The following is a 21609-nucleotide window of genomic DNA, read 5'->3' as shown; positions in this document are numbered from 1 at the left end:
TCAATCATCAACTGTATTTCGCTTTTCATTAAAAGAAATGTACTAAAATGACTACTGTCCTGTTGTTTGAACATAATACGTTGCAGATTGCACTCACTTATCAGGACTTCTATAATATTATTAAAATTATTAAAAGGTAATTAAAATCACGCAGTTTGTCATAATAGTGCCGCATATAACATTCGTAGCAATGGAAATGTAGCTCTTTTTTTTTAATCAGTCCATTGATAATCTGTTTTTTTGTGGGAAATGCTATATATTTTTAACCACTAGGTGGCGCCTCAGTACAATGTTTGCTGTGCTCAGGTTCGTTAAAATAACTCACATATTTTGAAGTATCCATATCTGTAAATATCCACTGTAATGCTGATTTATTATATATTATACATAATTATTGAAATATGTGATCGCTTTTTGTTAAATCCTTCTGATTTTTACTTTTCACTAGTAAAACAAACCGGCATGAACTCCAAAAAATAAACATAATATCATACCTGAATTGCAAGAAGAATGGCAGGCATGTGTAAAATTATATATACGGTGTATGATTACTATTATGGGTTCAACCCAGCATTCACTTACTTTAATTATAATTACATGGGGGGGGGTTACTGATTGAAACACTGCAAATAGGGTAATTTGTGTCTGTTTCTGGTAACGTTGTTGTTTTTGGAATAATAATTCCCCACGAGGTTGTTGCAAATGCAACATCGCAACAACAATATTGAGGACGTGCCAAATAGCTGATGAAAGTTGACATGCTTCACAATTGGAGAGAAGTATTACAAGGAGCTTGAAAGGGGCAGCTGCGGCTGTTTCATAAAGTATTTATTATACCGAATGGGAAGGGTGCGGCCCACGCAACACAATCCTCAATCTTTCTCGCGAGACCAGACAAAAACCAGGGTATTCACTTCCCTGATGGTTTGTCATAAAGTGGGCCATCATCTTTTTTTTTTTTTTTGTGAATGGCAGGTGAAACAGACCCCGCCTCCTCCAGAGGCCGCCGCGCTGTGATTGGCCGGTTCGAACAGCACGAGCAACAAACAACTCGTAGTCCACGAGATGATCGGTTGCCGACAGTCGAGTTTTCCACAAGAACGAGCCACGCGATCCGATGCAAAATTGTCAGGATTCCCACGAAGACTCTTCTTTCTCCAGCGCGCTTGGTAAGTCCAAAATGTTGTCACTATCCGCGAAATGTGTTGAAAGCCGCAGAAAAGTTTGCTAGCAACACAGTTTCTAGTTTCTCCACTGAAACTAGCTCGTGGAACTGCGAGTACACGGATTTATCAGTCATATTAACAACGCTGTCGTGGTTTTAAAACTTCAAAGCATTTCACTTTATTTTTTTTCATACGAACCAAATTCCCCCAGCCCAAATCCTGATTGACCTTTATAGGTGCATACGTTTGTGGGAGTGCTTGTGTAAACTACAGCTTAGACTCACTTTTTTTTTTTTAATAAATGTTTTATCCTTGATTGGCAGGTGGGACTAAAATAGTTAAGAGGATCAGCGATAGTCAATCATACATGGGAGGCTGCACTTCCTGATAAGATCTTGTGAACGTTTGGGATGAGGGCGACTAAAAGTATTAGTAACAGATACTAATGAAGCAGAATTTTGACAAAATTACGTTGTCATGCACAAGTTGGTCGTGGTGATGTGTATAGTTGGAAATGCACTCATCAGTGTACGCCCTATACATGTGACGATTATATATTTACACATACAGCTATACATACATTTCATTTTCATGTCTGAAATCCATCTGAAAACTCAATGTGCAAGATAGACCTATTAAAGAAGGCCAAAGCACAAGGCGAGACCAGAATCCTGCTCAGCAAACACTGAGTAGCCAAACTCCTTTTTGCAACAAGTGCCATCAGTATAGCAGCAAGCATGGTCTAGCTGAATGTTTTAAACTATATATATATTTTTTAATGTTTTCATCACTGTATGAGCTGTACATCTGCCACTGCACCATTCATAATACAATGTGTCACTTATTGTTTTTTTGTTGTTGTTTTCATAATACACAGTACAAAAGCAGCCTTCATCATTCCGACTGTCTCTATTGTCACCATCTGCTTGATGTTTGGCACGGGGCCTTGAATTTTGGGCCGGCCAAGATCTTGAGAGACGCACGCAGACGACCACAGATGAGACAAAAGCAAAGCTTAATGAGTTAAATTGCACATGGCACATATGGGCCGCAATGCTGCGCGTGCGGACATAATGGAGACGATAATGAAATCGCAGATTACCCCTCATTCATTATGTGTGTTGGGGGTTGTTATTCCGTCTGTATGGTTTAGATTGTCTTGTGAGGTTGCAGACTTCAAAATGATTTCCAGAGTCTCCGCCGCAACTGAGGCGATGACGTAATGGCCATTAGTTGGCCTTTTGTGTATTCGCGATGATCATCAGTAACGGCTCAGACTGGGCACCTTGCCGGACAGGCCTGCTCGCAGTTGAAGGACGCCTGGCCTTTCCATGCGTTGACTGACTCAACCGAGTGACGTCACCTCAGGAGGGAAAGGTTTGCAAGATGGTTCGAATGGTAAAAATGGAAAGTTGTCAGAGGAAAAGCAGAGTCGCAGTGGAGACGTTATGGAGGTTGGTTATTGGGTTTGTTTCTAAAGGGAGGTGACAGGAAATACGGTACAGTGGTGCCTTAACTTATGACTTACCTGACTTGCAAACTTTTCTCAAAACTGTCCTCAGATGGCTGATTTATTTATTTATTTGGGGGACGTGTTGACAGGAGAGCAAAAATTTGAGATACGACCTCTGGATGGTGCAAACTCAACTCTCTTTAGAGGAAGCTTCAGTTTGGCAATTCCAAAACAAAGTGTTTGACTTTAGAGGTTCCACTTTACAGTCCTTTAAGTGAGAGCTTTAAAAGATAGCTGACCAAAGATGTTTCCTGTAAATACACAGGCTTGACTCAGTTGACGCCACCTCCTTTAACAGATGTGGAATCTGTTGTAGGAGTGCTCCTGTGAGACTTCTGAAGGAAGCAGGACAAGGGATTGTGATCTGAGTCCGCACCGATGGGTTGAAAAATCCAGAAGTGGGCCCAATGGCGTGGGACGTGGATTAGCATCAACAAATCAAAATGGGATTGGCAGTCGGCTCACACTCCTTCGAGCCTTTAAGATGAGCTTTACCTCCACTGTTTCACCTCCAAGGAACGCTCGGACAAGGACAAGAGAATGGAAGCCAAGAAATGTGTAATCCTTCTTGAAGAGCCAGAGAGTCTTTTACCTTGGAAACGCTGTTATACACGTCTGTGAATTTCTTTCACAGCGTGCTCACTTGTATGCAATTGTACATATTTACTTTTTCATTCTCCTCCCTTCAAATGAACCGGGCCCCATCTGTATTGAGAGAGGAGAAGCCTGGTTGTAAATGAAACACTCCTCTGACAGGATAATTAAGTCCAGACACAAAGAGCTCAGCGGGAAGGACTTTAATAGAGGGGTAGTTGATATTCTCTCAGGGAAAGCCGGGCCCGGCAGAGCCTCTTTCGGACCGCAGGGGGTGGGGAAGGGCGGTGAAGGTTCATTTGGCTGTGATTCTGGTCACCAGCCACTAGACGTACAGCGACCACTGGGGACCTTTGCAAATGTTACCCATCCTCATCGTTTGAACAAGTTATCAGGCTGAGGCCTTTTTAACACCACAAACCCAATTGTGTTGCATTTCAGTGCAAAATATGATGCAAACAAAGCATTGTGAAGGTTGGCGTCTCCGCCAAGCTGAATGGGTCAAGGAACCTGCCTTTTTGCATATGTTTAAAATTGCCTCATAATTCTATAATAGGATGGAGGAATGCTGTTAATGTTCAGAAAACTCGTCATCTTAAAACTTTTGTTTTGTTTACTTGGTTCCACTGTGCTAAATGATGGAATATGACATTTCCTGGGAGGGTCCAAAAACATACCAAAATAATGCTTGGCGTGTTCTTAAAACTGCACGTGGGCCAACTCCTGAGTCATTTGTTACTCATGTTTGGAGTCCCCCTGGCATTCCCGGTGCAGAGTGGTGTAAAATCAAAAGGACACTCGTCCGGAACGTTCTACTTTTAACTCCTTACATAATATGTTCTGGTTTTGTATGCATTTAGTCGCACGTACGCACGGGCGCATCCCAGCTGCGTGCGCGCGCCACGTGCTTAGTGTGTGTTGTGATGACGGAGCGTCGTGGAGGTGGATGCGTTCTGCTGTCTGGAATAGCGTTGATCCTCTTAAATGATTAGTGGATGGGACTAGAGAGGGGAGACGACCTGCGTGGGAGGCATACGGACAGATGTCTAAACCCGCCCCCCCGCCCCCCCCCCACACACACACACACACGTCCACAACATCCTTGTTTATTTCAGGCTCCAAGGACTCTCTAATGAGCTGCTTTTCTTTTGATGGACCCCAAGTCTACCGTACTGATCATTTTGACCCACAAAATGAATCCACAGTTCAATAGGGAAGGATGCAAACTGTGGGGATGGGCTGAAACGATTAATTGAATAATTCGATGACAAAAAAAGTTGACGTTGCCCACCCCCTCAAACTCGGCCGGAGTCTCATCCACCAGTCAAGTACTGACCTTGTAAGGACACCATATTTCAAATGAGACAGAAGTGAAAAGAACTGCCCAGAGGACCAACAGGGACTCTTACATTGATGGGTAAAGGGACAGCCAGCTTGTTGACATTTAAAAATTTACATTTAAAATTAGATTTCCCCCCCCACCCCCCCACTTGTTTTACAATTTTGTGTGGAACTTTATTTTACTTAAGAGTATGGTGCAGAGTTTGTATACGATTTGCATCACTATAGTCGACTTTTATCATTTCATTTGAATGCTTTGTTTCCAAAAAAAGGCACTTTGCAGACCCAACATGTATTTATTAATTTTTTTTCAACTAATAACCCATCTGGAAAGTGCATCTGATTGTTTCAACTGTATTTATTTGTTTATTTTTTCAACTAATAACCCATCTGGAAAGTGCATCTGATTGTTTCAACTGGGGCAGAGTTCTTTCAGCCAGGACTAAAATAGCAGTTTTTCTCAAGGGATTAATCCTGAAACAAAGCTGTCATTTCCCTCCGAACAAGAAGTGCAGGTTGGTCAACCGAAATCCGATCTTTGTACCCCGGGTTTCTGCATGTCATTTACTCCATTAATCCCTTGATTCAGAACAGCTCAATCCACACATAAAATGCAGCAAGGAATGAATACTTTGACAATCTGTAAACAGGATTTTATGGATATTGAGTAAGACTTCTTTGAAGGGAAAAAAAAATAAGCTTATTTGCTAATAGCAGCCGGGAAGTTTAAGGTTAACTGATGAGTGAAGAGGGCCAATAGTCGTTGGGCATTTTTTTCCCCCTCCTGGCAACCATCATAGAATTTGCGTGGCAGGGTTGAGTTGAGCCCTGCCCTTTTCAAAGGGCCACTCCCAAGTTCACTGCTACCACAACACAAGTTTTGTCTTCGCTGCATCCCCCCCCCCCCCCCCCCCCCCCACCCCCCCTCCAATTGACCTCTGCTCTGTCTCAGCCTTCTTGGTGACATCTGACTGCGTGTGTGTGTGGGTGCATGTTGGAAATCACACTCCCACAGTTCTGTTGTGGATCCAGTTGCACATAACTGGAATGGTGAGCAACATTTGGCACGTTTTGAGGGACTCTCGGAAAATGTCCACATGTTGATAAGAAGTGGATTGTTCCTTCTGAAATCCCAAGTGTCACTGTTCTTTCACTCTTTGTCTTGGTGACATTTACAGACAACGCTTGTATAGAATTTACATTTTCGTAATCTGGCTGTTCAGTCTTCTGTATGAACTTTTATTGACCCTGCTGAAATTATTTATTCCATGATCCCTCACAAATTGAGAATCCAAGAGCAGTGTTACATTAAAACATTTCTAAACCCTTTCAAGATGAATTATGAATTTTTTTAATTTAAAAAAAAAAAATCTAAAATCAATCCCAGTTGTGTGGATATCAAGTCTGTGACATGCTTTTGTACCTTGGAACCTGTTTTCACGGGACAGTGCTGTCTCCTGCAAATCAATTAGAACAAGAGGATTCTACATGCGGAAGGCCAGAGTGAAGGAAAAAAGCAGGCATCCATGATGTAAAAGTAAAAGCATCAATTGTATTTTCACTCTTGGAGGCAGCACTTTATCACCAAGCTGCCAAATTTCACTTTGTCATTTAGTGTAACTGTTCATGCTGTGCACATTTGGATACAAGCCATTAAAAAGTCAATTTTCTATAATAAGTCTGTTTTAATATTTCATTTATTAGGATCTTGTTAAAAAATATTTTTTGAGGGAGTGCTTTGAAGTCACTGTCGGAGGGAGCATGTCCAGTTCTTATATTTATGTAAATCAGCACTTTTCCAATTATATTTGCCTCTGCATGAAAAGAAGCCAGCCTTTGCCATACTTATGATCCAGAGCTGGTACCAGGTCAGTCTTTACTACAAAATGCCATGAAAAAGGCCCTTTTTGCTTAAAATCTGTTGAGTTGGTTGTTTATTGTGGATGTTGGCAATACATTATACCGTATATTTTTGAAGGAATGGGCACCAATGTCTAAATTAGGGCTTGAGCTGAAAATGTTTGGTGAACTCTTGCCTAAACCAGAGCTTGGTGACTGGAGTTGGGGTGTGGGGGGTGAAAAGGATGTAGAAGTACCCCCGCCATCACACCTCCTGTTTCCAGTCTTATTCTGTCCTATGACACCATGCTTGGGGAGTTCCCGGGTTGGCCTTTAGCTGAGAGATGGGAAGGAGCGGTTGTGTGTGAGTGTGGGGCAATGGGAACAATGGAGGCTTTGTGAGACGGTCCCGCCGTGACAGGATTGTTGGGGAGGAGGTTGAAGGGGTAGTCCTGGCTGAGCCAAGCGTAGGCACTTCATTAGTCTGGGCCCTCCTTTTGCTCCTCCTCCTGCTCCCATCCATCCCTCCCGCCCTCGGTGCCCCCCCCCCCCCCCCCCCCCCTCCTTCCCAGTCATCCCTTCCCTCTCCCTCGCCAATCACTCGCCTGTAGCCACTCTGGCCGGACAGCGCGGCGCAAACTCATCTTATCTGAGACAGAATTGTGCTTACCACACCGAGAGGAGTTGTGCAGCCCCTTTCCCTCACATAGTCCTTTCCAGTTTTTACACTGAGGTGAGTGAGCTTGTTGTCATTATTCCGATCTTGTGCCGATTGCATCTCTGGGCTGCTGTCGGATGACTGGACGCCGCACCGTGAGGCAGGCATGTAATGAACAAGTGAGCTCTGGGAGATGTTTCTGCATGACAACATCCCTAAATTGCCAGTGAAGCACCATATGTTTTATTATAAGGTTACATGAGGTGATATTTGTAGAGGAGGGTTGCTGTGGGATGCTGCTGGTTTTGGGAGGAGGGGGGTGTGGTGGGAGGGGGGTCTATTGCCTCAGCTGTGTTGACCAAATTATCGATGTTATTAGGATCGTCATGCTGTGATTGCTTTCCTCCCCCATTCCCATCCAGCACCCCCTTTGACAAACACACACACACCCAGGGAGAGTTGAGTTGAATTGAGGGTAATCTTTCACATCCTGTGTGGGAAAGGTCAAAAGAGGAGCACTGAGGCTAACTACGTCACAACAGTGCTGACTATGGACCGCTAAGAACCATTTCTTTTCACAGTAATCAACAATTAATGAGCACTAATGGAGGCGTTAAATGTGGTCTGTGAAAGCAGCGTGACGTCCCGATCACATACAGTCAGAAGACTCCAGCGATCAAACGGAACTGAGTGACCGACGGCATATTTCGTTGTCCCAATTTGTGGTATCGCAAAGTAACAAAAAGATAATTGTTGAAGAAAAAAACTGAAGGCCAGTCGTAAATCAAGGCCAGAAAGCCATTTTGTCAAACTACAGCGGACCTTTGTTACTTGAAGATAAGTCTGAGTCTAAAGTAGAGAGTGCAGACTGCTAAGCCCAGTGAAGATTGTGAAAAAGCATAATTTTTTTCACCAAGCTACGACTTTACACTTGCCAGTTAGGGTGCAGATCCATATATGTGGCGCAGGCAGCGCACACAATGCCGAACACAATTGTGAGGTCACAATCCGGAAACAGTCAGAATAACTTGCTCCCGGCCAGTTTGGGGAAGTAATAGACTGCTTTCAAAAGATTTACTTGGTTGTTTGGTTTGATTTCACACGTGATGTGAAATTACTATCCAATTGCGGTTGAGTCGACTTTAGGAGTGCGCAAGGGCAATTGTACTGAAGCTTCAAGTCGATAAATCGGTAATTGTGTTTTTTTGGCATTAACAACACAGACGACTAAAAAAAAAAAACAATAGCATCATATCAACGTTGACTATCACCTTAGTGTCAACTATAAATGCATCTGGTCGTTGAACCCTTGTATACAAACAATTAAAAAGTCAAATTTCCATAATATGTCCCCTTTAAAAAAAACATGTTTAAAATGTGTAGTGAACATTACCTGATGATAATGAGATGAATTCCTTTTTTATTCTTACACACAAAAAACATTTGGTACAGTTTTTTAGTTAAATTAAGTTAAGTTGTTTATATGTGATTTAAACAAAATACTAAATATTCTTTTGGGGTCATATTTCCACAGAATGAAGAAGTGAATCATCTGCGATCGCTGTCATGGCTGTCCAGACTGGCATCCAGGTAAGCTGACTTGCAACATTTCTCCTCCTTTTGAGCACCATCCTGCTAGGCCAGCCTTTGTTTTGATTACGTTAGCGGGACACTAGGTACAGCTCCCTGGCAGTTATTTTGGTTACGTCAAATTTTTTTTAGACATCTGTCTCTCATTCAGCAAGGGAAGCAAGCCCACCTGTGTCACAGCACGCCGTCTTGTTCTCGTCATGCATGTCTGGCGTTCCGCTCTTGGGACCCCGAGGAGTGTCTTTTGCACATTTTTGGGAGGGGTGGCTGGAATGCAATTAAACCACCCCCCCGCGCCACCTCTCCTCCCAGCAACGAATGACAACCATGTGCAAATCCAAAACAACAAACGGTGTCAAGTTCCATTTTCGCATTGCTCTTCATGGCATGTGACATGTACATCCCAGAGTGTTGCGTTGCAGCTGATGAAAACCCCAATAGTATTTTTAGAGAATCATGGCGAGACATTATGGCTGGGATTATTGCTGCTGTGTTTATATACATGTTATGTCTTGGATTCTTGAGCACTTGCGTGCAATGCACACTAACATCCCAATCTTTTAAAGACCATCAACACAGACTTGCCATTTAAAACGAGCCACATCGAGTTTACCTTTTGCAACTAGATCAAGCTCGGAATGCTATCTCTCTAGCTAAAGTATTGACTACTAGTGGTTTTATAGCATCAACAAAAATGATAAACTAACCCTAAATCAAATGATTTGAAATTGGAAATCAGATTATTATTATTTTTTTTAATCAATATTTTATTTAATGGGCATATCACCTGACCCTATATCCAGGATTGTCACATGGTCACATGCTTAGATGTTGACATCGCATTGGTTGGGTTACACCCTCCCCTTTTACCTTTGTCTTATTACAATTCCAGGAGGATTGGAGGCCCTCGGTATAAGTGGCTCAAGTTAAGCGCATCAGCTAAACTCGATGAGGGTAAAATCTAATGTCCAGGCACATGCTGATTTAAATCGCCATAGTAAGGTTGCATTTAGTTGCTGGATTATCAGAAGACATTCCTCCGGGCCCAATGAAAACGGGCGGTTTAAGACAATGGTCAATTGACTAATCTGAGAACACTCCTAATCTGCCAGTAATGGAGATTTGCGTTGAAGAAATAAATGAGTGCACTCGCTCACTGTGTACGTGTATCCAGAAATTGGAGTGTCTTTTACATGAAATGTTGCTAATTGCCACAGGATGCTGCCTTAGTTTCAAATTAGCTGGATGCCAAGAAACACATATGTCACAGCGAACTTGCAGCGCACCTCCCCGCCCAACTGAGTTGTTATGTAACGTGTGTGTGTGTGTGTGTGTTTGTCCAGCTGGGTCAATTCAGCTCTTTCGATACGAGGTCACGTTTTCACTTCGAGAACATCAGGTGTGTGCCTGTGTGTATGCATGTGTCTGTGTTTGCGCATCTCTATCTCCATGTGCTGCGCTTAGGTGGAAAGGTCACTTTGTATCCGTTCACATTGACTCCGGCTGTTAGCCTAACTGTCTGGTCACATGTTGCCTCCAGGGACTATTTTTTTTTTTTACTTAATCAAATTAGACAACAAATTAATTAGATTAAATTAGTCAAAGTTGCCCGCAGTGGAGTAAACTCGACTAATTGTATAAATAACTTTCAATTTACTTCATTGTGAAGCCCATGACAGTGCATGGGAAAACTTTGCTTTAAGGTTAGGAAAAGAAACCTTTGATGTTAATAATAAGAACTTTATTTACATAACCTAATAGTTGAACTTAAGTTATGAGAAGTTTCAGATTCAGTTTTGTCATAATTCGTATTTGTATCCTAAAACATGAAGACAGCCACCTCAGCCTAATTTCGGGCCAACTCTTGCTCTAAAATCTCTGATGTAAAAACGGTCACCTGAACAGCATTGCACGAGTTGAGTGTCATTTAAAAAAAATAATAAAAATTTTGAGTTGAAGTATTATGCTGATGGGGCAGCGCTGCATCAGAAACAGTTGGAAGTCGCTCGTGCAAGAGCCGCAAATTTCCCATTCCCAGATGATCTGAACGGTACCACCTGTGCCTGTACTGTTCACTACATCGTTACAGTAAGGGTATTTAGAATGAGACAAAAACAAATCCCACCAGATGAACATTTCTGCATAATACAGTCTGCAGTCATAATTCAGTGTCTGTTCTTCTGTCCACAAGGTTTCCGGTTTGTCGGCAGAAGGAATTTGAATGTTGCAAGGCTTCCCCAAGACTCTCCCTTGTTTTCAACACAATAACTCATCACAGTGGAAGGAATGGTCTAATATCGCTGTGCAACAGATAATGAGCATCGAGATTATAGCCTTAAGCGTGGAGGGGCGGGGGTCGTCTTGCAATAAATTATGCAACATCTGTCCGGATGAGTCATCGTAATGCACATCTGCTTGTGATTTCTCGATCACATTCCTACTGCTGCAGCTTGTAAACAATGAAGGAATCAAAGGAAGCCAGGGATTTTTTTTTTTTTTATTATTATAATTATTTTTTTTTTAGAGCTGAAGCATGCAAGGGTTGTGACTGAGGGGATGGATACGAGAGGACGTGAGTGGCCCGCAGGCGCCGCAAGCACATCGCTTGACGCCCGTTTAGGCAGTCAAGTCCAAAGCGCGCCGCTCTCGCTTGAGTTTCCTCTCTGAGGCTCCAGCAGCTGCAAGGTTTTCTTATAGCGTGAACCCCCTTTCATCACAGGGGATATGTTCCAGACCCACCTGCAAGAAGTGAAAATCTGCGATATTGAGAGATCATGAATCAAAGACGTTTTTGCTTAGTGCCTCTTCTCAATCTGTCACTCGCACGGTTCCCCAAACAAGAGGCACAGCTTGCTTGCTTGCAAACTACAGTGGTGTCTTGAGGTATGAGTTTAATTAGTTCTCCGACCATCATGCTCATAACTCAAAACACTCGTATCACATCTGTCTACGTGTTGCTTCACTTGTTTGTATTCAAATATTTATTGTGCGATTCCACAACGAAAATATTAAAAGGATTAAAGAGGATTATTATTAAGTTATTAATGTATTATTTATTATTTTTTATTAATTTATAAATGTATCAATTCTTAAATTATTAGAGGATAAAAAGGACTTTTTTTTTTTGGTACATTTAAACACTAAAATGTTCAACCATATCATTTCATCTAACCAAAGTCTCCTAGCTTAATGTTAACATATAATGTGAAATGCCATAGATGGGCAAATGGAAATTAGCATAGGGGTTGCAGTAATTATAAACCTTCAAACAACTGCGAGCTTAATACAAATGGAGCAGCAACACATACAAACAGACATACGACAATCCTCACAGGTACATATTCTCACTCAGCTCTGTGGGAATGCTTTTACTGGAGTTTAGCTGGCGGAATTGTGCAATTCTAAATTTGGACTTGCCTTTATACTGTAAAACCCATGAAACGATTTACGCTTAAAAAGCTCGACTCAAGCAGGAGAACGCTCAACAATTAGGTATGACCAGGAGGCCATGCACCAGGATCAGGTGGCGAGAGGAGGTGAGTGGCGATGAAAGTGTCCGCCGCCCGACTTCTTCGCATGAACGAGGTCATCAAAAATCCCACCCATTGCGGGGGAAATGGAGCAGCTCAAATCATAACACTGTCGAGTCACCGCTGGGGTGTGGGAGAAAGGAAAACCGCTAAATACAGGGTTTTCCCTGCTCTGATTTTTCTTTTATTCCATCACTATAGGGATAAACTGTCTTTGTGAAAATAGATGTACAGTACTCTGAACACCAGAAGGCAACCTGATCTGCGGTGTCAGAAACGACACAATAAAATCATTCAACGCCCACTCGTCTTTGGCACGTCTTCAGTGGGAAGGGGAACAATTGACTTTCATTGTGTCACATGACTCCAGCAGCATTTAGAGTATAAGTAGACTTGTCTGATTGAGCTTGATGGAAACACAACACCTTATTGTAAGGCAGGGCAAGTTTATTTTCAGAGCACTGTTCATACACAATGCAAATCCATAGTGCTTTTTTTTTTTTTACTGACGCAAAGAAATAATCATCAAGAACAAGGGGGGGGGGGGGGGGGGGGGGAAAAAAATCCAATCAGGAACATGGGGGGAAAAAAACGGTAAAATGACAAAACAAATTGTCAGAATAAAATAAAATGGTGAAAAGAAGAAACTTTAAAAAAAATAAATACCATTTTTAGATATACTGACAGTTTGCGAGATCTCAGGTTTCAAAAGAGAATGCTGCTTTACTTTGTTTGCAGAAGAGCTTTGATTGTTCTTCGGGTGGTACTTGCGGACTTCACCGCTTTTCAGGTGTCTTTTAAAGTTCAAGTCTGAATCTAGAATCCCTCGAAGATTTCTCACTTGATTGTTGGATTCATTGTCATCCGAATACCGCCGTAGAGATTTAATGTGCGATAATTTGTGTCGATGCATAGAAAACAGTTTTTAAAGCAGTTGTTGTTGTTGTATACTGTATGTTCAACTGACTTGTCTCTCCCCTCCTCACCAGGTATGGTTTGGAGAAAGGTTTGACGCCCCCGTGCTGAGCCCACGGAGTCCCCGCAGCCCGTTGGCGCAGCGCCACGGCCCCGGACTGGCCGACGTCTTCCAGTATGACCAGTGGCTGGCGGTGCGGCATGAAGCCACCTTGGTGCCCATGCAAGAGGATCTCGCCATCTGGCTCACGGGCATGCTGGGTACGTTTTGTTGAGGTTACTCGAGCTGACTTTTGACCGTTCATATTCCACCAAGCTCGTAACTCAATTTACTTGTACATCAAATACGTTTTCTCCATTGTAATCGACTGAAATGCCATTACAGTTTTCCCTTGCTATATCACGGTTCACCAATTGCGGATTCAGTGCATTGTGCTTTTTTTTTTTTTTTCATTTTCATATCATGCATAATTCGCCATATTGCTGGATTTTGAGTATATGCTGTAATTTTCGTGGGGGGGTGAAATCAACAATTACAAGGAATGAAATGTACAAAGTGTACAGTACTACTGTGTCGTAATGCACTGTATGTTTGAGTGTTTACAAGGTTGGGGTAGAGGTTAATAGGAGTGTGGGGAAGATTAATAAGTCTGGACCGGTTCAGACACCTTTTAAAATATGTATAAATAAACAACAACAAAATATGCGGTCACTACTTAACAGATTTCACCTTTTATGGGTGGGGGTGGTCCGGAACGTAAACCCTGTGATAAACGAGGGATTACTGTAATTTGTTCCACCCCCTCAAAAACCACCATTTTTTAAAAATTGTATTTTTTAAGTAAAGAAGATAGCACTGTATTGGATTAAAAACTAAACAAAGCACAATAAAATACAATTGTAAAGAATAACTGGTTAAGGTGTGATTACTGTATGTACTCTGGTATTCCTCTGTTGAATGGGGACAAGAAATGTTTTTCTTTTTTTATGTATGCAGTGTTAAAAAAAACAAAACAAAAAAAACTCACTGACTGTTAAATATGTTGAAAGATTCTAATATCTGCAGTGTGATAGTGGTTTCTGTCCCTGAAGGCTCAGAAAATACAGAGGCCCAATCGACATGTGCATTAGTTTCTCTCATGTAATTGGATTTGGAAGCTGCCATTTCCAAGTGGCCCTCAGCGATCCTCGGAAGCAGCGGCGTGACAAAAACTTTATTCCGCCTGTCTCCACCATTATTCTGACATATTTTGTCCCGTTTTGGTTTATAATATAGCATGGGGAAAATGGAAACTGGCCCTCGTGTTGGTTTTAGTATCACCCATTGAGGATGCCTCACAAGGAATGCGGGGTGGGGCAGCGCAATCAACAAGAGTTATTGGCAACGTGACTGGAATGACCCATACTACCGTATTTTTCTTTTAAAACGTGACTGCGAGCCTCAAAAGTCAGGTGCGGTCTGTGCGTATAAAAAAAAAAAAAAAAAAAAAAAAGTGGAGCAATCTTTGTCACTTAGTGCTGTGGCCATTGTGGACTTGGTCCCCCATGAGAATTCAGTGGCTTTTGTGGCGGTCCCTTAGGGGAGTGATTTACAATGAAAGTCCATAGGAGGGCCCAAACTCTTTTGACACCTGTTTTTTAAAGTGCTGCCTTTTCTCAGTGATTTTATGGCCCCCAGGTTTCAGACCAACAAAAAGTGGAATTTTGCTCTGAAAAGCTTTCTTTGAAATGGTTTTGTTTCTTTGTTTTTGTTGTTTTTTTTTGCGGTGGGGGGTTTGCAGAAGAGGAGGTGAGGTCTGAGTTCTTCATGGAAGAGCTTAACAACGGCGTGAAGCTCTGCCAGCTTATCGGCGTCCTGCAGACGAAGATCGCCCGGGGTTGCCCCTCTGCACTTGGCAAGGTGAATCAGCGGTGAAAACAGCCCTTCGCAAAAATCGCTCCTCACTTGAAAGCCTGGATGCCGATTAGATCCAATGTGAGACCGGGACCAAGAGCTAAGTTGATAATTCTCACAAATTTACAAAGTCTGCTTTGTCAGCAGACAGCAATAGTTAAAAATACACTGAACAAAAATGTAAACACAGCGTCTATTTCTAATTCAAATTATAATTGTATTTCTTTTGTTTTTGCTTTCATGAGCTCAAAACACGACTAATAGTTAATGTTATTTATCCGACAGCTCTTCCCCACGAGGAAGGTCGCCTGTAAGCGTGACGCGTCTCCGGGTTCCTTCTTTGCTCGCGACAACACTGCCAACTTCCTGTCATGGTGCCGGCACATCGGCGTGGAGGAGACGTACCTCTTTGAGTCCGAGGGTCTCGGTAGGTGGCAACTTTTGACTTCTCCCCTCAAGTCCAACAAACAATCTCTTTGCATGTTTGTCAAAGGGATTGTCTTTGCAACCCAAGAACAAAGGCCCTCATTCATCAACAAATTTTGTTCTCAAATCCTATTTATGCCCTCTTTCTTTTTTTTTTTTTTTTCTTCTCAATAATAAGATTGTGGCATGTTTTCTTAGCTGGAATTTGCTCTTGCCGCGGAACAAACCTCCCAAACACTCAACCATTATACAATGTCAATGAGCGAAAACAACATAATTGCATTTCCCTGCTTTTACAGTTCTTTAATATTACATGATTTAAACTGTAAACTGTTCATTAGTCTTTGTCTTAATGATGTAATAGGATTTTTTTTGGGGGGGGGCGGGGGGACTTCTTTACAAGTGATAGGTCTCCCCAAAACAAATTACACTAGAAAAGCAAGTGAGTCTGCGAGCTGTTTTATTAATATCCATATATTTCTGCTCTCTGCTCCAAATCTGTGTTCCCTTCTGCATGATTCACCCAGCATCTCCCTTCGGGGAATAATTAACTTCCCTGTCACGTTTTCAAGCTTTGCACCTCTGTCGTCCCGCTCTGTCCGCCCGATGTTGTCTAACAAGAGCCGGGAGGACAGCTGCTGCCTCACGTTATTCACTCGCAAAGTTAGGATGTTCACTTTTGTGTGTGTGTGTGTGTGTGTGTGTGTGTGTGTGTGTGCGTGTGCTGTACAGTGCTGCACAAGGAGCCCAGACAGGTCTGCCTCTGTCTGCTGCAAATCGGACGCATTGTCTCCAAGTACGTCTTCTGAAATGCGAGTTTTAATTGCAAATTGCAAGAAACGTCCATAGCTATGGTGTGCATGCAAACGCTTGTCAGGTACGGCGTGGAGCCTCCTGTGCTGGTGAAACTGGAGAAGGAGATTGAGCTGGAGGAGACCCTGCTACTGACTGAGGAGCCTCCTCCGGCAGTCCAGACCTTCAGTGTGTGCTGCCAGCATGGCGCCCTCTACCAGTCTGGGGTGAGTCCCAAAGCATGTATAGGAAATTAGCTCCATATTTTACGGTTTCTCAAAACATGCATACTATTTTCATTGGAGACGCTAAATTATCTGTTTTTGTGAATGTGAGTATGAATCTTTTTTCTGGGCGCTATGATTGGTTGGCGACCAGTCCAGGGTGTACCCCGCCTCTCACGGCAAGACAGCTGACACGAAGAAAAAAAACCCTCAAATGTTTCGCAGGCACATTTTTATTGATATTGTGACAGTACGTTAGTAATGATGCTATTAGGCTAACGATATTTGTGTTGTTGTTGTATTGTACAGTGAATTCATTCATCCAATGAATGACATAACATAATGTCTTCAAATTGTGCATGCTTTTAACCTACATCAGCAAAACAAAAAACAAAAACAAAGGATTTTTTTTTTGCCAATTATGTGATTAGGATTATAGTTTTTTTAATAATGGACACAGCTCACATAATAATGAATCGAGTTTGGTATTTAGCACCAACGCTTTTATTGTTGCAGAATAAAAGCTCTGAAGCTAAGAATAGAGGTTTATGACACATTCCCCCCCCCCCCCACACTTCCAATATGCTACGCACGTGATCACTAAATCCATATACAATATCCACGTGCCCTCATCTCTATGATGTCACGCAGCTGCGTCACGTCAGTTGCACGCGCTCGCCCCACTTGCGCCAAGATGGTGGCCGGCCAGCTTTTTCGCTTCACTGGCACGCCGCGGGTGGCGAATGACGCACCATAGCCGACCATGTGATGCTCCTACGGGCGCTCCGTGACCCCGCTACGGCACGTGGCATTTAGGCTACGGGCGTTTGGCGTCCTGCAAATGAAGAAACGCACAAAAAACTGACTTTGTGTTTTTTATTGTACCGTCAGCTGGGTTTAGTTTCTTGCCCCTCTAAAAATAAGTGCACTCATTGAAGTGGAATCCGTTTAAATGGAGTACATAAGTAGGTCCAAATGTGCAGCTCGGAGAGAATATCCCGATAGCCGCATGCATTATCATGCTCAAGTTGCCTCAAAGCCATCTGCTGTTTTCTTTGGAGCGTTATTATCTTACTTGTAGCGAATTCCACAAAATCAAACCTTACAGTGCTCCGTTGTCCCTTTTCTTCCCTTTCAGGAGCACGGCGTGGATGACCCGCCTTGCAACTGCTCCAACAGGGTGTCCATTGAGTACCTGTCAGAGGGTCGCTACCGACTTGGGGACAAGACCATCTTTATTCGGGTGAGAGTGCCACACACACACACACACACGCACAATGCTGGTAATAGGCTATTCCATGTCGGTAATCCAAACTCTCAAAGGAGCAGTGTGTATTGAGAAGGATCCCGTTGTTCCTTTATGGAATTTGATATTCCCGGAGTGAATAATGACTTGAAACCAGCCAGCCTTGTTTTCCGTGTAAAGATCCATTGCTTTCTCCATGGTGACTGCCATGTTGTTCCGCCACAGTAAAAATAAAATCTCCTCAAAATTCTACACACAACCCCCATGATGACACGATTTTTGTTTCTCCGAAATGTTTTGCTCTCCTTTGCTCAGTACTTACAACAAGCTTGGAACATCTATTTTGGTCAGTTTCGTCCATTCCGCTTTGCAGCACTTCTACTACGCGGCCATTTCAGATCTCTCCAGAGATGTTCAATTGGATATTTACATGCCATTTAAAAAATATATATATATATATTTTCAAAACGCTCTATGGGGTATTGTGTGTAGAAGGTTATTTTTAAGGGGAAAAAAAATAACTGAATCCATTTTGGAATAAGGCTGTAACATAACAAAATGTTGAGAAAGTAAAGTGCACTGTACTTCGCACACCAGTCGCTCCGCTTTGTTGTGTGTGTGTGTGTGTGTGTGTGTGTGTGTGTGTGTGTGTGTGTGTACATACCCGACACAACAAAGCATATACAGTGTCTACCTATGTGCAAAGAAGGTGAGTGTAATTAATCCCTAAACAATTTAGATTGGTTTTAGCGTCTGCTTATTGGATCACCATGGAGCCAGGGTTTATGTTAGCCTTAACTTTTAGCCGCTATCACGTGCGCTTAGTCTGCAAAAAAAATAAAAAATCTTCATTGAACAGCACAATGTACTAGTGGTTAGCGTTTCTGTCTCACAGTTTGGGGTTTGACATTTTCATGTTACCGACGTGCAATTAAAATGCGTTGCACATAAGTCAAATAAAATGATAGCTAAATAAATGTTTAAAAACACATTGTTCTTCAAGATTAAATCCATGTACTTAAAAGTTACGACTGAACTGTGCTTCACAAATGTACTGGATTTTAAAAATACAAATAAAAAATGAGCCGATGTTCTATGCAAAGTTTGAACATTTAATTCAGTGATTCTCTCACGTCCCACTGGAGGGAGCCCGCGTACCACTCGTAATATACGTACCACACGTTGAGAATCACCGCTGTATATTACTTACCTTTCGTCTGCTGGAAATTCTGCGACAATTTTCCCATGTAATTAGGGTCTGTCGTTTGGCATTTTGAAATGTCAAACATATGTATAGAAACCCTGTTATTTGTGTGCTGCAGTTTTTCAATATGGGCCACAGTGTAACCTTCTGCCTTATGGAGTTGAACTGCAGTGTGCCACTATAAATACTGTGTTTACACGTTAGCACCAGTTTAAAGAACTGGAAGCTGTGTGGGCGCAGGTAAGCTTGTTATCCTCTAACGAATGCCCACGTTAGTCGATTACATCATGAGACGGCACGGTGCTAAACAGGCTCATCAAGAAAGCGTTTCGTCACAACAACTTGACATCTAAGTGCAAGTGCGTTGTGTTGTCCTCAGATGCTCCACGGCAAACATGTGATGGTGCGTGTCGGGGGCGGCTGGGACACGCTGCGCGGCTTCCTCACCAAGTACGACCCGCTGCGCGTGCTTCAGTTCACCACTCTGGAGCAGAAGATCCTGGCCTTCCAGAAGGGACCGCCCGGCTTGGGAGGTCACCATGGCAACGCGGCCCCGCCCCCGGAGATGGACCCCCTGGCGGCCGTCGACGACCTCATCTCCTCGTCATCGTCCTCCTCATCCGCCTCGTCGTCTTCCTCCTCCTCCAGCTCGGTCTGCAAGACGTTACCGCCCGCCCCGGGTCAGACGTGTCGCTCCTACGCGGCCTCGCCCACCTGCACGCCAACGCTGCCCAGGAAAGGGGCCGGCGCGGCGCCAAAGAAGAACCTCCAGATAACGCCGCCTGCCCCCAGGAAGCCCACCCAGTTGCCCCTGCCTGTCGCCACCAAAGCCTTCTCCTCCTCTTCTTCTTCTTTGCCCACTACACCTGTGGGCGGCTCCAAGCAGCCCCCCAATCAGGTACAGGTCCAGCGCAGAGCTGTGACGCCCCAAGCAGAACCCTTCACTGCGTCCAAACTGAGGCTTAGACCGCCCACTCGGGTCCCTGCTTCTCAGCCGAGGAGTCCGGTTTGTCCCGAGCCTTCTTCCAAATGCCCCAAACCATCCAGTCCCACCGCCGCCCCCGTGCCTCGCCCCGCCACTGCCCCAAATGATGCCCGACCCCCAACGGGTGCCAGCCAGCGCCCTCGCCTCGCGCAGCGTCGCCCCGGCTCCCCTGCTTCGCGCCTCCGGCTAGAGACGGCAAGGAGAGTCCGTGCGGCGGCACGTGCCGTGGCGACGCCCGCTCCGCAAGCTCGCACGGCCAAGCCGAGCTCACGGACGGCCTCTCCGGCTATGCCAAAACCCGTCTCTCCCCAGCCTGTTAAAGAGCCCGCAGCCAAAGCCAAGGGTCCGGCCCCGACCAAGGCTCCCACCCCTGTCCAACGAGGCGCCGCCGCCCCTTGGCGTCTCCCTGTGGGCAACACTGCTCCCTCCTCCAACACTAAAGCCATTCAGAAAGAAACCACCAGAGCACAGAAGGCAGGGCAGAAACCACCTGCTTCGACGACCATGGACAAACCCGAGTTAACTCGCGTCGCCACCTTCCAGAAGACCGCCTCGGATGTCAAGGCCAAGACTGAGCCCAGCACGAGCAGGAAGATCCCTCAGTATCGGGGCAATCGTGAAGACCCTTATTTTGAAATGAACTGTCGGAGAAGGCAGAAGACGTGATGGGGAGAGGCCTCGCCAGCAGGCTGGTGACAAGAAAAAAGATCAGCACTTGTATTTGCTCTTTTTAAACTAATCCTAATTGACTCATGTCTACTGCTATTTTCTTTAGTTTTATAGCAGGGGGGGGTCCAAATTTTATCTTTAAAGGGGCGCATACAAAGGGCCACTCAATGAATTTTTGTGCATGCCGCGGGCCGCCAAAGAACAGACGACCGCCCACAAATGTAGTTTGGACTCTCCTGTTTTATAGCATATTTAACAGTTTTTAATCCAAAAGGGTCAACGCTTTGTACGTTTTGTCTTTGTGGTGAGTTAACGGTTCCTCTCTAAACTACCTGCTTAACAGTTACTTATAATGTTTACATTTTACACATGCAGCAGTTGCAACGTTCTGAGATACTCTGTCCAAAGTGAGCCTCGAAAGGAGAAAAGGCTACCAAAGTCGTGTGTGTCGTTTTGAAGCAGTCGGTGACACAACTGGAACTCGAATGATTTTCTTTCTCCAGCGAGTGATGGATAATTGATACCTTGGCGCCATCAAGTCCTCTGTCATGTGCCTTCATCACAAATCAGAGTGAATGGCATTAGAATGTATCAGATGATGGTGGGTGGAAATGTTTTATTTAAATTTTTATTTTATTTTATTTTTTTTAAACTTGCACAGTGTATATGAACACTTTTTCAGGAAGAAAAAAGTTACAGATTAACTACTGATCAAACAACTCTTTTTTTTTTTCTTTTTTCTTTTACCAGGCCATGCCATAACCTTTAGTGCACATTCAAAGCAGTAAAGATTTTTATATGCTTTATGTTGGTGTGTGTTGTTGAAATTGTAGTTTTCGAAGTGCTGTTTGTGTATGTTCATTAATGGAAAATTTACGAGATATTAAAAGGCTTTTTTTTTTTCTTTTTTTTGTGTTTGGCACTTTACAGAAACCTGTTTAAACACTCTGAATGTTGATTGTGTCTCATGTCCCAGATACTTTTTAATTGTAGTTTTGGATTAAATTAATTAAAATCCTTCTT

The 21609-nt window shown here is 43.5% G+C and overlaps 1 protein-coding gene across 3 annotated transcripts; it reads left to right on the top strand.

Moving 5' to 3' along the window:
• Positions 1 to 1015: 1015 nt before the first annotated feature.
• Positions 1016 to 21604, top strand: gas2l3 (growth arrest-specific 2 like 3). 3 transcript variants are annotated; one of them, XM_061762525.1, is made up of 9 exons: positions 1016 to 1169; positions 8646 to 8701; positions 13221 to 13407; positions 14928 to 15046; positions 15326 to 15467; positions 16199 to 16262; positions 16344 to 16485; positions 17621 to 17725; positions 19312 to 21604. In XM_061762525.1, the coding sequence occupies exons 2-9, from the start codon at positions 8678 to 8680 to the stop codon at positions 20581 to 20583; spliced, it is 2055 nt and encodes a 684-aa protein (XP_061618509.1). In that variant the 5' UTR covers positions 1016 to 1169; positions 8646 to 8677; the 3' UTR covers positions 20584 to 21604. The 3 variants fall into 3 exon arrangements, with proteins under 3 accessions (XP_061618509.1, XP_061618510.1, XP_061618511.1); XM_061762526.1 differs by lacking the exon at positions 1016 to 1169 and adding an exon at positions 7044 to 7186; XM_061762527.1 differs by lacking the exons at positions 1016 to 1169; positions 8646 to 8701; positions 13221 to 13407 and having other exon boundaries at positions 14964 to 15121.
• Positions 21605 to 21609: the final 5 nt, after the last annotated feature.

Source organism: Phyllopteryx taeniolatus, chromosome 22 (assembly GCF_024500385.1).
Source record: "Phyllopteryx taeniolatus isolate TA_2022b chromosome 22, UOR_Ptae_1.2, whole genome shotgun sequence".
Classification (NCBI taxonomy): Eukaryota; Metazoa; Chordata; class Actinopteri; order Syngnathiformes; family Syngnathidae; genus Phyllopteryx; species Phyllopteryx taeniolatus.
Note: the sequence above shows the minus strand (reverse complement) of the source record. Positions and strands in the feature narration are given on the sequence as shown.

Excerpts from the sequence above, each read along its gene's own strand:
- gas2l3 (XM_061762525.1), top strand. The coding sequence starts at position 8,678 with ATGGCTGTCCAGACTGGCATCCAG. Across the intron at positions 15,468-16,198 it reads CTTTGAGTCCGAGGGTCTCG|TGCTGCACAAGGAGCCCAGA; the intron begins GTAGGTGGCAAC and ends TGTGCTGTACAG. Across the intron at positions 16,263-16,343 it reads ATCGGACGCATTGTCTCCAA|GTACGGCGTGGAGCCTCCTG; the intron begins GTACGTCTTCTG and ends AACGCTTGTCAG.